This window comes from Trachinotus anak, unplaced genomic scaffold, assembly GCF_046630095.1.
Source record: "Trachinotus anak isolate AG129_WGS33_773 ecotype Australia unplaced genomic scaffold, CSIRO_AGI_Tana_v1 ptg000008l, whole genome shotgun sequence".
Classification (NCBI taxonomy): Eukaryota; Metazoa; Chordata; class Actinopteri; order Carangiformes; family Carangidae; genus Trachinotus; species Trachinotus anak.
The window spans coordinates 25,051,387-25,072,316 of record NW_027273859.1 but is presented as its reverse complement, the minus strand read 5'-3'; the positions used below and the strand labels follow the sequence as shown (position 1 = coordinate 25,072,316).

The 20,930-nt window shown below is 43.3% G+C and overlaps 1 protein-coding gene across 3 annotated transcripts in view; it reads left to right on the top strand.

Annotated features, from left to right (window-relative positions):
- Window positions 1-20,930, top strand: part of kremen1 (kringle containing transmembrane protein 1) — a 60,781-nt gene that overhangs the window by 14,341 nt on the left and 25,510 nt on the right. For all 3 annotated transcript variants that reach the window (XM_071483739.1, XM_071483740.1, XM_071483738.1), the window contains exons 2-3: window positions 9,147-9,309; window positions 18,134-18,225. In XM_071483739.1, the coding sequence (XP_071339840.1) occupies window positions 9,147-9,309; window positions 18,134-18,225 (255 nt within the window). The remainder of the gene's footprint in view (window positions 1-9,146; window positions 9,310-18,133; window positions 18,226-20,930) is intronic.

The window sequence follows — 20,930 nt, the reverse complement described above, 5'->3', positions numbered from 1 at the left end:
CAAACCACAGTGAAAAAGGATCGCTTTCACCGTCAAGATCAGGAACTGGAGACGTAGCTGGTTAAAAGGGGGTCTGAATGTTGAACGCCGTGGTCCCCTCTGTAGCAGCCTGTTGTGTCCATGGAAGTGCGCTCTGTTGCAGTTTATCTGACGATCTTTTAGTCGATGCGGTTGAAATGTGTGTTCTTTTAGTGCTCTGACCAGGTCGCTCAGGCAAGATAGAAAGATTTAAACATGTTACAATACACAAACCGATGTGAACGTGCACTCACATGACCCAGTGTGGCAGGAGATTACTGGAAAAGTGTCTTGATGCAGACAAGATTTTCTCCATGATATACATGGATTTAAAGTGTAAAAAAGAAAAGAAAAAAACTAAACATACCAAGGAATGCTGAGGCAACAAACCAAGCCTCCAATGCTAGGGCCTTTTTTCTGATGTCTGCCACTCTCTCCAGATGAGCACGCTTGAGATTCATTGGATGCAGATGGGTGCGTGTTTGCGCTCCACACATGGGGTGTGTTAATCAGCCACTGCCAGCAAGCAAGAAGTAAAAGTTACTGAAACCTCAGAACTTACATGTATAACTGTCCCTTGGGTTTTGACCACCTCTCTGTCCATCCAGTTTAATCACAACACATGGCTCCGAGCCTCACTCAGACATTTGATCAACTTAAGCCCAACTTCCAGTAACCACGCTGTTCCATTTCTGAGGGGAACAATTGCTGAAAAGGGGCCTCAAAGCTGCCTATAAAGCTCAGGATTCCCAGGCTGACGTGACCCTTGGCCTCAGTGGTCGGATTGGAGAGAATATCCAGAGAGATCTAGACAATAAAGGCGAATTTAGTTTTTAGTTTTTTAAAGTTTTGTCTGTCTGTCCACACAGCAATAAAATATTCAAGTCATTTTTTAAGCAGATGTTCTCGAGTTGCAGCATCTTTTTAGACTGCTGGTCACACAAGACAAGACATTTGAAGACATGACCAGACTTGATTGGCATTTCTCACTATTTTTGGTCAATTTCATAGCATCAAAAAATAGATTAATTGAAGAAATAATCAGCAGAGTAATTGATGGCGAAAATAATTTACTAAGACTAAACCACAGTAAACACAAAAATTGTGCAAGTGGGATAAACATTTATATAAACTCGAAGGACAAAAAGAGACAAAGTCAAACAAGTTTTGTTGGCAAGAAGAGTCGGTCCTATTACCTCTGTACTCCTCTGTTTAATTAAACATCAGACATAATATAGCTGCTGTAAACAAGAAAAAAAAATCACCTGTCTGTCCACTCTCAGTTGAGGACTCGCCCTTCCCCTTCATGATGAAATGCCACTGATTTACTTGTTCCCCAAATTGAATTTTCGTGTCGCATTTGAGCGCTGGCAGGAAATACTGAATAGGAAATAACTCATCAGAACTGGAGGGCAGAATGTAAAACTCTCATCCAAACAGCAGCAGCAGCAGCAGCAGTGGGTCGCCCTCTCAGAAGAAAGTTTGACAGTGTTCGGAAGTTCTGTGAAAACCAACAGCTGCTAGAGGAAAGAGTTCGAGTGCGAGGGCTTTGCAGTCCACTGACATACTGCGATGTGCATAACCCTCAAAACAGAACGAAAAACTACCATCTGCAAATCTGCGAAAGCTGTTCTGCTGCTTCACACAATGGCTCCAGCTTTGCTTGCCTCGAGCCTTGTTATGATTCACTGTTAAAAAAAAAAAAAAAAAAGATCATAATCATGTCTGTTAAGAATAAACAGGAAACAGAGCAGAGAGCTTTTGATCTCATGCTGCAGTGTCTTTTTTTTTTTTTTTTTTTTTGTATTAGCAGGGCAGGTCGCTCCCTCCCCTCGTCCCAAGACCTTTATTTATTCAAGTCAGACCTCATCTTCCCTGGACCCTGTAATCACACAGGACCTCTGAGAGAAAAAGAAGAGACAGAGGAGGTGGTGTGTTTGTGTGTGTGTTGGAAGGGGAGGGGGGGTCTGTAATGGTTGCACACAATCCCCTGCAACAGCACTGACAGAGCTTCAGCCCAAACCAAACCACGTATAATTTACATTCCTCAGATACCAGCTAACCTGAGCACAAACAGGACGATCGAAAACAGGTGTGTTTAGCGACAACCCTTCTCTCCTTCTCTTCATGGTTCACCTTTCTCTGAGCTGCTATGTGGCTCTCATGTGAGCTCAAGGTGGCTTTACAGACAGGGCGAAGGGCCCGTGTGTGGATCTGAGGCCCGTCGCCGCCTGAATCTTAATGTTATCGTTGGAGCAGCCTGAAACGTGGAAATCATCCCACGAGGAGCGCGGACAGGAGGCAGGGCCGAAGCCGTGCTGGCCGCATAGCTTACATAATGTTACCGCAAATTGATTACTGCTCTGGAGAGGAGTTAGGGCATTGACAGACATGTGCGCTTAAACACACACGTAAGCTCACACATTCGGTGGGCGATATCTGCAGCACAGTGATGAGTGGGTGAGAATGGCATCACCACAATGACACTGGCCGCACCACTTAGGGAACAAAGGAGCCTGTGTGCATGTTTATATGAGAGTGTGTGTGTGTGTGTGTGTGTGTGTGTGTGTGTGTGTCCTCCCTTCCCTCGACATCGAATTCATCTTAAAATACAGCGGCTGCTCTACTGATGAAAATTGCTCCCTTTGGTTCTTACTGTAACTGCGTCTGGGGGCAAGTATGAGTATGAAAGGGGAGAAGGAGAAAAAAAAAAAAAAGAGCTGGAATGATGTGGGTAGCAGCGCAGATTAATGCATGTTTTGTCACTGCTTATGTTTATCAGGGCATCTGACAGTGCGAGTTGACTGGCGGATCATTTTACCATCCATTTACAGGCTAAACAAAAAGGAAGAGAGCAGGCTTTGAACACCCCCATACGAGGCTTGCACAGCCATTAGCAACAGTGAGCCATCATGTCTCCCATCACCAGCCGGAGATCCTCCGGTTATCAAAGGCTGCATGCAATGAGGAGCCCATATGGGGATGTGTTATTTCCCTCACAGAAGATACGCATTAGCAAGACATATTTTCTGTTTCTGTTTCTGAAGACCTGCACCGGTTGTTTGTTTGCTGGTAGAGGGCCCCAGCACGCAGCTGCGCCACAGAGCTCCTCTGGAATGAGATTTGTACCTTCAAACTGGAACACCTGGCAGTAGAGACGCAGCTCTGTGCCTGCTGTTAATCTTACAAACCTGGGCTTTGTTGACCTCGTCCATAACAAGGGAAATGTGAAATAAGCGAAGTGTTCGCTTCATCGGTGCTATGCACAAGAAGGCGATAATTAGAGCCTGGGTTAACAATGTGTGGGATCATAAAAACAGTCTTTGTCCCACCCTGACTCACTCTGTTTTCCACTCTTCTGTCTTTTTGGCTTAATTTTTGCCTCCCCTGCCATCGCTCTTGTCTTTCACAGTCCTGCCTGCAGTCTCAATGCTCCGCTCTAATTTAGCAGTTTTGTTTTAATTGAAGATGGATCAATCTCAGATGTGCTAATTGTGCACGTTGGAAAGCTCTGAACCAAGTGCCTACGACCCATCTCGGCTTCTCTATCTCCACTCCCTTCCTCCCGGCCCTCACACTTACAGCCGCTGCTTTCTCTTGGCTGCAAAAGTCTTGTTTACTCTGGTGTGTTGAGTTGGTTTAGTGCAGGTTCAGTGGCATGTGTTGAGTATGCGGGAGATTTCCCCTTCTGTTTGTTTAACCCTGTAACCCCTGTCGTCTTATTGTTTGGAGAGGTGAGAGGATTGTAGCGTGTGAGAAAGTATGAGAAACACAGACAGCGTCAGAGTTGAAGAAGCTTTTTACTCTCGTTTGGAAATATGGCCTCTTCTTTGGCAGTTTGTTGAGTATGACTTGGAGAAACCGTACGAAGGTGCCAGGGGGAGGTAATTGAACACGACACCCCATCCGCCCTCATGTCAGGTCCCTCATGTCGACATTTTGCCAGTGGCTTTTTCCCCCCAGGATTTCAGCGAGTCCCTGAACATCCTTTACGTCACCGTTAGAGTCTGCAGCCCATCAGTCACTCCCTGAACGTCTGCCAAGCAAAACTCAAAATCATCCCACCTCGCTCCATCCTTGTCCACTCACAGAGCCAAAACTACTCTTGTTCTGTCGGTGCTGTGTTTCATCACATATCATCCCCGCCACTTTGAGAAATCCTACAAAGGTGGATGTTTTATCTGCTTCAGCATTTGTTTGCTGATTGATTTTTCAACATCAATTGAGACCTAACACTTAAATTTAGGGCCAGAGAGTAACTCTTGGAAAAAAAAAAAAAAACTTTTATGCTCTCCATTTTTGTGACAAGCAACTTCAAACAGAGGGTTTTTGGCAGCGTGTAAAGCCCACCGCTGGCTCCAGAAGATTAGACTCTTTCCATTACAGAGCTAAATAATAGGGGCCACACTAGAATGAGATGGGGCAATGTTTTATAGGTGCTACCCAGCAACTTTGGCAGGGAGTCTTGTGGGTCTGTGGCTACTGTGGTAGTGAACTCAGGAGGTGGTGCAGCGGAGGGTTTTTGCAGGAAGAATGGTGGTGATAGAGGCTATTTTAGGACTGAATGAGGTCTCGGTTTATGGCCTGGTTATCTGGGGCTATAACCTATGACAAATGCATGAAATGAAGAGGAGGAGTGTAAATAGCCTGTTGAGAAGTGATTGTCCGTAGATTTAACTAGTCAGAGGCGTCTGTTCTCACCAGTTGGGAGGCAACATTGCTTTTTTTTTGCACTTTCATTGACCCTCTCGCATGAGGGCACTTTAAAAAAAAAAAAAACCTCTTAAAGGAGAGGAGAGATCAGAGAAGTAGGCATGGTGTGGTCCATTAACTGCCAAATGCCCCCCTCCCTCTGAGAAGTCACTGACTTCTCCTTGGCAATCTCCAACTTGATTAAAAGAGCCTCACTGAATCTGTGACTATCTGTAAAACCTGGATAATAAATGCAAAGCAGTCTTCCTGCGACCCTCTGAAGTCTGATGTGGTTTTGATGTGGAAATGGTTGCTGTTGGGGGAGGGGGGGGGGGGGGGGGGGGGGGGGGGGGGGCAGACTTGTGTTGCAGCCAGCTGTGCCCCCCACCCCCATCAGAAAAGAACTCTGTAACCCGCTACATCTGGCCCGGTTTGGCCCAGCCCTGGCCTCTATTCTTACTACACTGACATTAATGAGCACAACAGTAATGGCTACCAGGATGCTGTGGAGGGGAAACAAACTGTGTATTAATAATCTGCAGTGTCCACCATCTTTGTTTGCAGATTTTGGAAGGTCTCGGAAACCTTGTATATATTTAGTTTGCAGCTCGGTGTTAGTGCCTGTACATTTTCTTTTTTTTTTTTTTTGCATAATACGGTGCATGCATGTTTCTCATCATGAACTTATTGTGTCATATTATAATAGTGGAAATATTGCTCATGCACTAAGCCTGTTTTGCAGTCCCCAGAGCTCCAAGCGTATAATAAAGATGGAAGGAAGGTCTTTATGCCAGCCCTCTGCGAGGAAGCAGTCGTCTGTAATTATCACTGCTTTTCATCCCTCGTAGCAAACACAACAAATAAGTGCTCTTGTGTGACCTGGCAACATGCTTCAGAGAGACTATTTGTTTGTAAGCTTGTTTGTTTGTGTTCTTGCGATCACATGACCAAAGTGTCCCCCCCCCACCCCTTTTCTCGGAGCATCAAGTGCATTTGAAGTTGCAATATGGAAGTCATTAGCCACAAATCCCAACAAATATAATAACAGGGCGATTAGCTCTCTCCTCGGCTGTTTTTCTTTTTTCTTTCTCTCTCTCTCTCTTGTTGCCGGGGTGGTGCAGTATTCTGCGAGCGCAGGGCTTGGTCAAGGGCGAGTCCTCCTCTTTCCTTTCCCGGACTTTTTCTATTTGTAGATCTGCATGTATTTTATAAGAGGCTTCCCTCCCCCCCTTCTCTCACTCTTTCATGCGGTGGTGGTTCTGTTTCCCATCACGGTCTATGATGAAACCACACGAAAGCGCAGGCCCATGTGACGAATGCGCAACAGTTGCTTGGTGACAGGGAAAAAGGGGTGTGAGGTGGAGGCTGGGCATGTTCGGAGGGGAGTGGGTCTGAAGTGATGATGGTCCAATCGGCAGATGAGCTCTTCATTTCTCCCCAGACAAGGATAAAATGCCCATATTCACACGTTCCAACATAAAATTGGCCTTTGCTCTTCAGGGTAATACATGTGTGGCCGTCCGCAGGGCTCTTAAATGGTCCATTCATCTTTACGATGGCCTCACTTATCTCTGAGTCCTTGCAGATCTGCTACTTCCCATTCCCACCACAAGCAAATGGTGCCTAAAAACCACATGGAGCAACCCCCCCGCCTCCTTCTCCCTCTCGGTGGCAAAACGCTGCCATATTTACCATCTCATCCTGGAAAGCTAACTTGGCCGCAGCAGGGCGGGACGCTTGCCAGTGGCATGCTGTTCCAAGCGGACCGTGTGCAGGCAAGCTCTGCTTCATCCTGAAACTCCAGAGTAAAGTTTCCTGAAGGAGGAGAGGAGACATTTACAAAGTCATTTGGCTCTTTCGTTTTGATACAGTGCTGTGAGCAGCGCTGCATGCAGCCAAGTTCAGTCATTTTAATACCCGCTCTTTTTGAGGAGGAGATATTTGAAGGACGTGAGCTCATTTGGGATGCAGTCGGCTGCCCTGTCCCTGCCTGATGTTATCCTCTCTGACTGGGGCAGCAACAGTCGTGATTGCTTTTGGGGAGCAGTGACTCATGATTGCGCTTGTGCGGCTGCCAAACTCTCAATACCAGTGTTTCCTTCTCTTTCTGTCTGTAGCCGCGGCTGCTGGCATCCAGAAAAATGTAAATGCATTGAAATTCGTCATATGATTCCTATCGTCCCAAATCTGTATATATCATATGATGCAATGCATATCCAAATACAGTCTTTCTGGGTAGCCAGCTCTGATGTTGGTATCTCCAGTGTTTTTTACAGGGTAAACTGTGCTCTATGGATTATCTGCACCAAATGTGCATTATTTGGGTGGGTGTCAGCCAGCCGATAACTTCTTCCCTCCACCCCTCTCATTGCTCCCTCATGTTAGGGTAGCAAGGACACGACCCCTGCTGTACCACCATTAAGCTGTTTTTATAATTTGATGGAGTCGTCTTCTGCCTCAGCCCCTCTAAGGTGGATTTACGATCCGGTGGCTGATATCCTTGCATGCCGAGGCAGTATTAATTTGCTAAGAGAGAAGGGAGTCATTTACAGACAATAGAGTGGCATCATAATTGCAGCAACCTGACACCCTGCGTCTCCTCGCTGCTGTTGAACTCCTGTCATCCAGACGATGGATGGCTTGATAAGCCTGACTGAACAAAACAGCCGAAACAACTTTAATTAAACGCGACTTTGGCTGACAGACTGAGAGCACCCAGGGCCACTGATTCACGCTAAAACGAAAGTGTTAGCAGTGCTTTTGTGGTGGATGCAAGAGGATGGAATGCGTGTTTGCGTGCGAATGGTGCACGGTAGAAAGTATGCAAAGCTAATTGCTTTACATGTGAAACTTTCACAACATGTAATTTTTTGTTCAGGTCCCACAAGTCTACATTTATCCACTGTCTAAACATCTTCTAATAAAGGGTTCGGGTTTTTTTTAATTGATGTGTTGATATTGATCCCACAAATAAGAAAATAACCCTTTTTCTGTTTTATCTTTACTCTGAATTATTGATGTTGCCCAGCTTCACTCGACCTGTGAAGTGACCTCTAGAGGTTGGCATCTAAGGATGGACCTAGCAACAGACTGCAGAAGTTGCATTACAAGACTCAGAGGCTAAGCCATCCCCAAAGACATGTTTGTTTGTATGTGAGTTGAAAGAGGATGACAAAAAAAAGGCAAAAGCAGCAGAGGAGAAAGGAGTAGAGGAAGGTGAGAGAGATGATAAGAAAGAGAGAGAGAGAAGTTTGGAAAAGAGAGAAAAGGAGAAAGGGGCTTGTAGCACAGCTGGCTCACTGAGGGGTATAATGACTGTCGTATTGCAATGCATTAGCTCATACTCAGCCCAGACAGCTTGACTTGATGAAAGGGGCCGGTCATTGGCTAACCACGTACATAGCAACAAGACCCCATGGAGACGAGCCAAACAAACGAGTATTGTTTTTTATCTTATTAACGTTTGATTGACAGGCGCGATGGTGAGATTGTTGTAATAGTTCCATGTGCTGTCGCTAGACATTTTTATACACGGTTGGATTTGTAATGTGGGCACGTTTTAAGGATGAAATATGTAGTTTATATATATCATATGTATCAGAACTTCAAGCTGTAGCCTCTTTTACAAGTTAATGTAAGCCTGTTTTTTTTTGTTTTTTTAAATCTCCACTGGTTACACTAAAGAGGTGTCCTGCTTTTTCAACAGTCATGGCAATTATGACTAATGAGCAATGAGTAATCCTAACAGTCAAATCATAAATTAATATTTTCCATTGTAATGCCATCAAAAGAAGGATTCAGTCGTGGCTGTTGAAAATCTCTTGACAGGAGCCCCCCTGAGGCTCAGTGCGATGAGCGGTGATGGCTCATCATGCTCCCATCAGCCATTGTTTATTTGAATTCCCTCTTTCGGGGAAGAAAAGCCTTCCACCAGCCATTGTTTTGCCTTGGGAACCCAGCGCTCTCTCTTTCTCACTCTCTCGCTCTCTGACTTGGCCATATGGTTGTCATACACTTCCTGGAAATTCAAGCCATGTTTGCTTTTTTGCTGTATATCTGTGGGGCCTCTTTTTTTTCTTCTCCCCTGAGCTCATGTGTCGACATTAATTGAAACAATACTGTGATTGATCTGACTCTAACACTTAACACTTTTTAGGCAGAGCTTAAAATGAAGTGTCCCTGGACAAAGAATACAGTTATTCCAAACCTATCGTCTATGATCATTCCAAACACATTAAAACATTTTAATAGCACAAGAGCATTTCACAGAATCCACATTCTCTATAAAGCAGGTCACATATGTGGCTGCTTTTTACACGCCTGTGTAAAAGATCTCGCCAGGCTTTTGATTTCCATCTTCACAGACATCGAATCCCTTATAGCAAGCACCAGAGTTCATTTTTCTTTCTTTCTCCATTTCATCTCTCCGTCTCCAGAGTGTTACACTGCCAACGGAGAGGACTACAGGGGCTTCCAGAACCAGACCAGCCTGCGTGGAGGTAAACCCTGTCTCTTCTGGAATGAGACCTTCCAGCACCCTTACAACACCCTCAAATACCCCAACGGAGAGGGTGGTTTGGGCAGCCACAACTACTGCAGGTGGGTCCCTTTTCTTGATCTGGAAGTTTACTGACAGTGTGACAGATGTGAAGGGTTTATTTTTTAAAAATGATGACGCAAGAAGTTTATTATCTCAGAAATATTATCTGACTTTAAAACTCGGGGAACAAACCAGCTGTTCCCTGAGTTTTAAAGTCAGATAATATAGTTAAGACCCAGAGGTTGGTTAGGCGTTAGGTCATAAGTGAAATCAAGAAATAAGTTTTGATGTAAAATTACTTGTCAGGCCACATTTTATAACTCCCCATAAAATGGTTATTTATTGTTTTTAGACTTAAGCGTTCATCCTGAAATGTCAAACTTTTCCTTCACCATGTCTTGACCCCTAGGTTGGGAACTTTTTGCTTTTTGTATGTTCCTATATATGTTCATATATATATATATATATATATATATATATATATATATATATATATATATATATATATATATATATATATATATATATATATATATATATATATATATATATATATATGTCACCTATAAGGGGATATATTATTATTACATACATACATCCTCTGAATATGTGAAGATGTACATTTATATGAAATATCTGTAGTAGAGTGTGTATATGTATTATGTGTGTATATATATGATGAATTTTTATTTGGTTAACATGTTGTGAACATATATGTTAACGATATATATTATATTTATATATGCAAGTTTATTAAAACAAACAAAATAAAATGTAAAATAAATGTTTTTATCATTAATTTTAAACATGTCTATCTTCTCATTCTGGGAAAGTGCTCTCAGACTTTTTGACTTTACTTTATATAATGTCAACAGATATTGACAAGCTGTGAGATGGATATATATTTATGTAACATATGTCTACAATATAAGCTTACATACACAAATATACATATTTTTATGGGCCAGACATATATCTCTATGTACTTATACCAATTTCAGGTTCCTATGTCATATTTGCATATATGTTTTTATTTTATATGTTCATATATTTCACATGTGCAAATAATTACATACAAATATATGTACACATATATTACATTTGCATATGGTGGAAAGCCTGTGAATGTCCTACACTATATAAATCAACTCATCAGCAGCACTCCGCTTTCTTTTCAAGAGAACATTACAGGACTAATAAGCTTTATTTGAAGTCTTCGTTATACATCGTTTAACAGCAGTTGTGTAGAGACGACATTACAGTGGAGCATATGGAGCTCAATGGTTGAGGGAGTGACAGAGACCAATGGAAAAACATTTGCCCTATTGGGAGTTTTAGAAAGTTAGTATTAGTTAGTATTAATACTTAAACAGATCGTCAGGTGTAGTATTTTATACACATGTTGTATTTAATATTAGTTATGTTTATCTGTGATATGATTCCTATAAGCATTTAAGACTGCCCATTTCCATTTATTACATATAGATATCAGGGTATCAGCATTTCAACTAAGCTTTAGCTCTGGCTGCCTGGAAGAATAACAACTCTTCCCTCTTGTTTTTTTTTTTTTTTATTGTAAGGCAATCTCCTTTTGTGGTAGAGATTCAGCTGATTTATCGCAAAACCCTTAACAGTGGCTCACAGAGCAATGTAATGATGACTTATGTGCACCTTTAATCATCCAATCATCCATCCATAAGATACTGATGTTTGTCAGAGCTTTGAACTTCCTAGACAAAGCATTTGACTTTGTGAATAATTTAGAACCAGGTCGTTGTCGTTTTCAAAGGGTTTGAGCACGGGGGACCTGCCCAGACATCCGCCTCTGAATATTTTATTGGTGGTACCCGAACAGAGCGTTTAGCCTTGTCATCACAAGGACGCAAACACGCTTGGAGAGTTTGTGTAAACAAATCTCCATTCTTCATCCCGAGAATGTGGAGAGACACAGTGGCTTTGGGTGTCTAGAAAACCCTTTTTCTGCGTTAGTCACACTCCCAAGTGCGACTGTCAGCGATGTATGCACGACTGTCGAACTCGTGTATATGCAAGGAGCTGCACTCTTTCGTGAGTCAGTTCAGATTCACAGAGACGTCCAGAACGGTGGCTTGGCCCGGATCGCCAAGCCATAAGTAACAGAGCCCCCTCCCCCACCCCCACCCCATACTCCTCCTCGGCCCAAAGCCTCTGAAACATTTCTCTAAGTCATAGTTGTAAATTCATAACACAGCAATGCTTTGAAGTGGCACTGGACAGATTTGTTTTTACTTGAACTGGATGGGAATTCAGCAGATTTATGTGTGGGATACATACAGAGGATTGAGGAAGGCTTTCCTTGCACATTAGCAGTGTATTTTGTCCAACAAGCAAGTCAAAGTGGACATCTTCATTGTTGGGATTTGGCTGTTTTTTCGGCCACCGGCGCAGTTCACAGCTACTCTGGCTCACTGTCCGCTCGTCGCTTTGTTTCCCTCCTGCCAGAGGGATTTCTCTCACACAGGGCCGTAGCTACAACTACTCTCAGACACCCACCCTCCCTGTAAATCATCACCCATCAGCAGAGCAATGGGGACCAAAAGTGGTCACTTCAGTGTGACAGGATGAGGGATGGCATTTACGGCATGTCTGCACGAGGTCAAGTGTTTGTGCATGCGCCCCTCACATGTATGTGTGTGTTGCTTTGCGCACATGTTGTTAGCATGTACGTGCCTGCAGAGGAGATGAATATCCTGCTGCAGAGAAAGATGAGTAATGCTCGATTTGTTCATTCACAGAAAGTTGGTTTGTGCAATGTTTTTTGTTTTTTTTCCCCAGCCATGTGGGGAACTGTTTGGGACGTTGTTGCTCAATTTGGATTGCAAATCTCTGGATTTACATGCAGTGCATCTTGCAATTCAAATTCTGTTTCCAATATTTCTTTAACCCCCTTTAACCCTCAAACCCATCTCGTTTGTCTTTTCAGCTGAGGCTTAAATGCTTTCAAACATTTCAGGCCAGAATTCTTAGATGGTAATTTCTGGTGGTAATTCTTAGACAAAACACTGAAATCAAGAAGGAGGGGTAAAAAAAAAAAAGGCAGCTTTGACGTGTCTGAACCTGAGGCCAGTTTGTGGTTTTATGAGAATGAGAGCTGTGGCCGAGGCACAGGTGGATAATGCGAAGCCAGGAATCACGACATGCTTAACTTTAAAACACGGCTCTAAGCACGTATCAGATGTTGAGACTCAGAGGATTACGAACTCGCTTCTCGTCCCATCGCTGACTTTTTTTTCTCCGGTGGTGATTTAGTCGAGAGGTCATCACAGTGGTGCTGGAGAAAGAGCCCTAACAGCCCCCACATTTCATCTTTATAGCCTGCTATAAAATACCCCAGTGAAAACAGGGAGAACTGGGCAGAGGGAAATGTCACATTATTCCCCTGCAAAGAAAAAGGAGCACAAAGCCTCAGGAAAAGGACAAGAGCTCTCGTGTCTGAGCCGAGACTTAGCGAGACTCATTTCAACAGTGAATATCACATTACTGATCATCTGCGTGGTGCGGCTCAGAATTCGGAAGTGGAAGTAAATAATCTCGCTCTTCAGTCTGGTGTTGAGCTCGGACCCCACATGCTGTCTTTTTTCAGTTCTGACGTACTTACTGGACCTTTCCTCAACACTTCATGACATTCATAAGAACAACATCGCACTAATCCAACTTCTGATTTATATTTGGTTTATTGTTCCTTCTAATCTACTGTTCCTACAGGCTCACGTTGGACTCTCTCCATGGTGCATTAGTATTAGATCGTGAAGTTCAGTGGGCGGTTGAATAGCTTTGCCAGCCATTTCCTGGCTATTTATATGCAGGTGTGTGCCTGTGTGTATGTGTGTGTGTGTGTGTGTATACTGTCCACTGTGGCTTCTAATGCTTTTCTCTTACATAGATGAGATAATGGAAATGCCAGAGTGAATATAGTGTTCCCCAAGTTGATTGTAATTGAACCTCTATGATGTCAGGTGCAAATGTGAGGTCAGGCAAACTGCAAGCCAAGTTGTCCACCGTTTGTTTGACTAGAATACGATCCCAGTGCGCTGCTTTGTTAAATTGAAGACATTAATAGAAGTGTCCCATGAGAAGATGGACTGTGGCGCTAAAGCAACAGCCATCAACATTACAGTCATCTCAGAATCGAAGTAAGAACCATTTTCATGAAATAAAATGTGCCCTTTATATGTTTAGACATCTGTCTTTGAAGGGCTGAAGTACAAACATGTTTTCAGACTCAGCGTTTAGCCATGCACAAAGTGCTTGTTCTTGATGTGTTTTTCCCCATTTTGCATTCTCCTTTTTATCCTTTTGGATAAATCTCCTGGATTATGTAACAGTTGTGTAAATTTATGCTATGACCTTTTGATGATTTCAGCTTTATTTCTGAGAAAACATGGGTCAAAACACTACAATACCCACGAGCCTCAGCAACTGTTGTTATGGAAGAGAAGCCAGTAAGAGGCTGTAACAGATTCAAAATGCTTTGCTGTTGAATTTGTGAACAAAACGCTGCTGAATCACTAATGACCTGCAGATTATGTTGTCTTTAGCTTCATCCCTCATTAGCGGTGCACGTCACTGAATCCTTGTGACTCATATTTAGTGAGTTCATAAGTTTTTATATACACAGGTTTGTACCTTTGACATTTTCTGATGAATTTGGTAAAGTTCCTCTCCAGACTTATTTTAAATTATGTTAAAATCCTCTGCTATGATTCATATTTTGGTTTTCCCACGTAAAAAACTGGCACTGGGAGCACATCAACGCTGACTTCCTTATTGAGAAATCTGGATCTGCCCCGCCCACCACCACTGCTCTCGGTAGGGTGACAGGTGAAAGAGCAGAGTAAATCAGGTTGGTTAGCGGAGGAGACTTAGCCTCATGTTTGAGGTTCTGAGGAGTTTGTTGTGACCAGATTTGGCAACTAGACGACAGAAGCATAGTTAATTGGTTATGTTGTTTGTTCCTTAGGTTAAAAGACGTATGAATCCCTGGATGCCTGAATCTGTGCATTGGTTCACTATAGTTCCAAGGTGGAAATACTCAGTCATGACGCTGACTGCTTATTTCGCTCATGATATGTCTCGTGTTATATGAAAAACATCATGTGGACATGTTAACAAGGTTAAACACTTGATTTTCATCGGAGAAGGTCTTTAATCTTTCGTACGCCTTTTTCTGATTTGAGCGGGAGAGTTCTGGACTGATCCGAGCTGTAGGTTTGCTCCAACTGTGAGTCACAAAACGCTGCCTGCAGGGAGCAAGGGCACCTGAAAGAACTCCTCCCATTCTGTTTGAGGTGCTCAAAAACATCAATATTGTCTTGTCTTTCCGTAAACAGTGCCCTGGTAACTGCGGATAATCCTCAAGCCTCAATGTCAACATTTTCATTGGAACTACTTTCTGCTGAAGAAGTAGTTTCACAGAAAAACCGCCTCGCTCACCGGGAGCTCTGTAGATCACCCAGAGGACTTTCTGGAAAGATACAGTTGCTGTATAATAATTTCTCAACGCTGTGAAAGCTACAAATTAAACCTCCACTGTGTTGTGATGCAGGCAGAAATCTCAGAAACACATGTCTTAAGAAAACCAAAATTATATTCATGACTAGAAGATGTAGGTGAGGAAAAAGTTCCTGTGTAATTTAGGTGAATCGCTCCTTTCATGACATAGTGGTGTGTTCATCAGCCACACATGACGCAGGGACGTCATGACCTCGTATTTAGCACAAGTGGACCGTGAGAGAACAACAATAGACAGTAGACTATACATGTCGGCCCACACCAACAAGCCCTCGTCTTCAATACACGCATTCATGCAGTGCAGCAGCAGGCAGCAGTTTGCATGCTAAATCATCCAAGTCAATTAAAGAGTCTTCTCTCAGGCAGTAAATTGCCAGACTCTGATCTGCTGTTGACCTCAAATCCCAGACCAGACAAGCCTCTCACCACCACTGTCCAATCAGCAGTTCTCCTCTCTCCAGTTCTGTAAAATGAAGGAAGTTTAGCTTTCATCTTGTTTTTTTTTCTTTTTTCTACAAGTTTAACTAAACAAAAGTCAGTCTACATTCTCACTTAAGGTTTAACTGATGAAAAACAACTGGAAGCATGTTATTCCCAGCATTTTCTCGGACAGTTTGATGTAAAGAATTTCGTTTTTTTTTTATATGTAGTTTCACAGCGCCAGGCATTTTAAAGATGTTCATAAATTTTCTGATTAAGGTACGTGGAAAATGGTTATTAAAGGAAACCTTTTGAACAGCAGCCAGCCAAGAACAGCTGTTTTTTTTTTTTTTTTCCCCCCTCTGTGTTCAGATGTGAGCCACTCTTGCCTTCAAATGCAGAGCCGGAGATCCTGAGAGGCAAAAAGCAATGTGGCTGTAATTGGCTCTGTACCCAAGTGTGTGGCTCACTCCGAGCAAAATGAGTCAATCAGCGTAATTGTGTCCAAACATCTTCTGTGATCTACCTCTGGGTATGGGAGTGTTTCAACAAGCTCTCCTGCTCAGAGCCAAGAGGGCCATCTCTGACGCACATGGATGTGAATGCAACCACCCCCCCCCTCCCCCCCCAAAAAAAATTCTCTGAGCACACATAGACCTACATACACGCACAAACACACACCGATCCATCTGTATTTATATGTTTATGTCATATGCACTGGCAGCAACATTTATTACAGAGTCTCCACAAGGACCCAAGTCTTTCTCTGTGCTGCCAGGTTAAACGAATGGATTTCCGTTCATCAGGGTTTGCTCTTATCTGCACTGTGACACATCGGCTAATCTGACACTGTCTGCTTTCCAACTTCTGATCCACCCTTCCTCCCCTCACACACACACACACACACACACACACACAGAGGCACCTGGGGCAGGATTAATGATAGTTCTCTGTCATGTGGGCTGGCCTGTTCACTCCAGCCCAGTGGATGATGTTCCCATACTTTTGCTAAAAGGGTGTGTGCAGGTGTGGGTGAGATAGAGAGTTGGGGGGAGGGGGGGGGGGGGGGGGGGGGGGGGGGGGGGGGGGGCTAGTCCCCAGCTACTTGGGGACTGGGAGAAAAGCTCAGAGGGGCACACCACATCTTTTACTGATCAAAGATACGAGTGGGTCAGACACAGGATGGGTGGCCTAGTGAGGATTTTTTTTTTTTTATGCTGATGGTTGTAATTCATGTCTGCCTCCTTCGGGGATGATTAAGAAACTGCAGTAAATTACTTAAGTGGCTATAGATGAGTTCTTGGGGGTTTTATTTCAAATGGGGCTATTAGACGTTGACAGGCATGAAAGAGAGAAGGGGAGAGAGAAATAGAGAAAGGGTTTATAATCCGATGTTTTGATGGTTGGACCCAGTTTTTGCTCTTTTCAACCATTTCTGTCGTAGCCTCAGGCTAAACAAACAGGTGTCTGCCTCCAATCTGGGTGGAGTAACACACAGATCTTGGCTCATGATACGGTGTCGAAATTAACTGGAAAACAAGGCTGGATTCTTGTGAACATAGGAACATTTCAGGGGCGAGAGAAGTTTGGGGTTGTTTTGATGGCAGGATGGTAAAATAAAGGATAAATAAAAATGTGACCAGATGAACTCTTTCCACTCACATTCCTGTTGCCGACAGGCTGCGAGGAAGAGAGCGGTACCTGTTTACCAGATATTGAGAGTGAAAAGCTTTCAGGCACTTAAACTTGAGTTCAGCCCAGAATAAAGTCTTAACAACGACATCTTTGTCAATACCTCATTCTGAGTGTGAAAAGAGAGGAGGAAACTCGGGATAGTGTTTTGGATAGGAGAAGAAAAGAAATGGAAACGCCCTTCACAACTTTGCTCACAAAAGGCGAAACAGGATAGTGCAGCGCCACAGGGCTATTTCAAGATGCTACAATGAGGTGTGTCAAAAAAGAAGAGAAAAGGTCTCTGCCAATTACAGTCAGCGCTGAAAAAAAAAAAAAAAAAAACCATGTCATCTTAGAAGGCTGTTTGAGTCAATGGGGAGTGTATTTTTACAGTTCACATTAATCCTGAAATAGAGCTTCAAGAACTGAAATAGCACAATGATGAGCTCCCGCTGCATTTTTGCTGCTATGATTTAATTTATCAGCAATTTAGAAGTTGCCATAATCGTCATGATTTACAAAGTTGCATGATTACCCTGGAGACACGGAGCCCGCACAAAGCTTTTAGGTATTTCTATCTTCAGTCCCACTCTTCATCGCTTTTGTGAGTGAAACTGAAAAGCAAAAGCACCAAAGGGGCCTGTCAGGCTCATTATGATGGGTTAAATGTGCCTTGATGAGGTTCAAAAGAGGCTGAAGCCTCAGACAAAGCTTTGCCCCCGTCACACATCCCTTTTTTCAGCTCTGTATCTGGCCTGGATCAAATATCCCTACCCCCCCCGGACCTCAAACCACCTACATCCATTTAAGACCCCGTTGGTCCGGCCCTTGACTGACATGCATGGTCAAGCCTATAGAGCACAGAGGAAGAAGCTAAACCAACAAGCACCAACGGGTGCTCCAGGGGATGATTGACACAGCAGAGATAATCTGCCTCTGAAACATTATTGAGCGTTCAGCCCTCTGCAGCGGGGCTTTCAGTTGATAGCCTGTCTTTGTCTTGTTTTTTTTCCCTACCCTCATATCCCTACCATCTTCTCTTTCGTCCTGATCTTCGTCACCTCCCCAACACATCTCTAAAACTACATCTGCAGCAGTTCCTGTACTGCTGCACTGAGACGCCCAGTTTTATAATCGCAAAATTGTCAAATCAAACATCTGTGTTTGGTTGTGTCCACTAAAATACAAGGCCAGTGTTTTTGCTTTTGCGTGCTAACTTTCGCCGCTCTGTGTGTGCAGGAATCCTGATGGGGATGTTCAGCCGTGGTGCTACATTGCTGATCATGAGGACGGGATCTACTGGAGATACTGTGACATCCCTTCATGCCAGAGTAAGGAATTATTGCCACTCCTTTATCATTCTTCCTGTTTCTCTCTATCTCTGCTCTGCCGTTCCATGCCCTCGGGGCCATATCATGGGCACACGGACCAACCATTCTCATAGCTGTGCTCATCTGCTCGCCTGCTTTGAATAGCTTTTATAGACTGTTGGGCTTGTACACAGCTATTACCATCTAAAAAATGCCTCTAATTGCCTCCCATCACCCCTCCTCCTGCTATGCCTGGACCTGCCCTTACTTTAATGCAAGCTGTCAATCACTGCCTGTGTGTGTGTGTGTGTGTGTGTGTGTGAGAGTTTTTGTATGTGTGTTCATAAGTTTCCCCTTTGGCTTTGTAGCTTGTTTTGACTCGCTTCTTGATGTGAGTGATTATATGCATCTACCTGTTTGTGGATGTATTTGTATGTTTTGTTCTGATGCGGGTGGGAGAGTATTCCTGTCCAGTAACTTCTAGATGAATGTGTCTGTGTGTGTGTGTGTGTGTGTGTGTGTGTGTGTGTGTGTGTATGATGGACTGTTTGGTTTTTGTGAGATTTTGTGCTCCTGTGTCTCGTCTACCAGTTTGGCACACATCTACAAAGAGCTGCCTGTCTTTAATCCCATTACTTTCACTCTCTCCACCTTCTCAATCACTGTCGAAAACAGACGAAGGGGGATCAACCCACTCTATTTTTGATGCCAAGGATTGGAGAAGGTTCAGATATTGCACTTTGCTGCAACCATTTTTTTTTTAAAGTAACTGTCACACAAGCTTCTATTTCTGAGGTAATATTTATAACTATTACTTAAAGGTCCCATGTTTTATACTTTCCAGTGTTTTATTTGAATTTTTTTTTTTATTCATCAGAAGATATATTTGTGGTTTTAAGAACCAAAAACCATCTCAATGTAGTTTTACATCTCCTCTCTCAGACTTCTCTCTGGAGCTCTAGTAACAACAGGTTAGTCAGCCAATCAGAAGAGAGACTCTGAGCCTCTCTTCTGATTGGCTCACTGTTTCCTGAGTGATTGAATAGAAATATAGCAGATTTCAGGTAAACAAACCAAATCCTACAAGGTTGGATGTTGGGTCCAGGTGGACTGGGCTTTGGGCAGAGCTGAGAGTGGCGACTGCTTGGATGTGACATCACAAAGTTACAGGAAGTCTCGACGGCTCATTTTAAGGCTCAGTTTCTGAATACAGGCTGTGAGCATTTCTCTGTGGACTGAGGCTTTGATGCTTTCACAGTATTAATATAGAACCTAGACCTGCTTTATATTAAAAAAAGACTCACTTTATACAATATGGGAACTTTAATGTTATTTCAACATTTTCCATATGTGCTTCACTTTGCATAACAGATTCAGTCAGACATGTTATGACATACTTTTAGTAACCGAACACAATGTGAAAGATAAAGGCAGCTGCTAAAATTTAGCCAAGCATAACTCAAATATTCAGTTTAACTAAAATAAATATTTTGCTTGCCTCTTCGGCCATGAGTTACATTCCCTTTTCTTACGAAATCAACCTCATTTTTTCGATATTTTTCTGAGGTTACAAATTCTTCCTCTTTCTTTATCTATCCTCCATTTCTTCTCCAAGCACTAATAATTCTCCTCTGTTATCACTGTGTCCGACCTTTGCATTTCTTGATATTTTATATGTTGCAGGAATTTAGTTGTAATACTCTACTCTTGAAATCCCTGCCACGACACTGTAAAGCTCCCACCTAAAAGCCTAAAACATAAAATATATATCATTATTAGACAGTGGAGTTGCAAGGCAGTGACTCAAAAATGTTGTAGTTTTTGTCCCTGCAGTAGGTACCGCCAGGTCTCAAGAACCCCCCAGCCCCTCCAGCTATCCCACTATTATCCTGTCTGAGTAGCATGCTTGACCAAAGCCTGCTGTTTGAATAGCTCAGTACCCATTAACCCATCTAATAATGCCTGTTGGCTGGATGGCCTGTGTATATCCATGGTATTTGTGTGTGTGTGTGTGTGAATGATTTCATGTGTATAGGAGCCTGTGTGCATCCCATTAGACTTTTGACTGACCTATTTCAGTCAACTGTCCATTTAGCTCAGTGCGTCTAGGCCAGTATCCCAAACCTTTGTGGTTTGGGAGGAACGAGGAGAGCAGCCCACACTGTCTCTGTTTGGAGCAGGGCTCGTCCCTTATCTTTGGGGAAATTAGGCCAGCTTTTGTTCCAGATGGGTTTGCCATGTGCTGGTTCAGCCTTGTTTTTGTCTCAAATCCAGTACTTTGCAGCGTGTAACCCATCCTTGCAGCCCATTTCTAACGGCCGAGAGCTTCGCCCGTATCAAATGCTGTCTTACATGAACATCCTTTTTTTCAGTTTGGTCATTAAAAGTTACACAGAGCCCTGTAATGTAAGAAGAGGAGACGAGGTTTGGTGTGAGCCAGGGATCCAGTGACATGAAAACATGCCTGTTCAGTGGAGACAGTTTCTCCCTGCAGGGATACGGGAGAGCTCTCAGGCGCGAATGCTCCGTCTCATCTATTGTGAAACCACAATCGCCACGTGGTGCCTTACCTTCTGGCAGTGCCTGTTCTCAATCTGCTGTGTTTGAAAGCTTTGGCTGCCAAAAGCTGATTCTCTCTCAGTGTCAGTGTTCTCACTCTGCGGCTGGCAACGAAAGGCTGAAAAACACTGTTGTGTGCCAGAGAGAGGGCAACAGTGGTCTTTGTT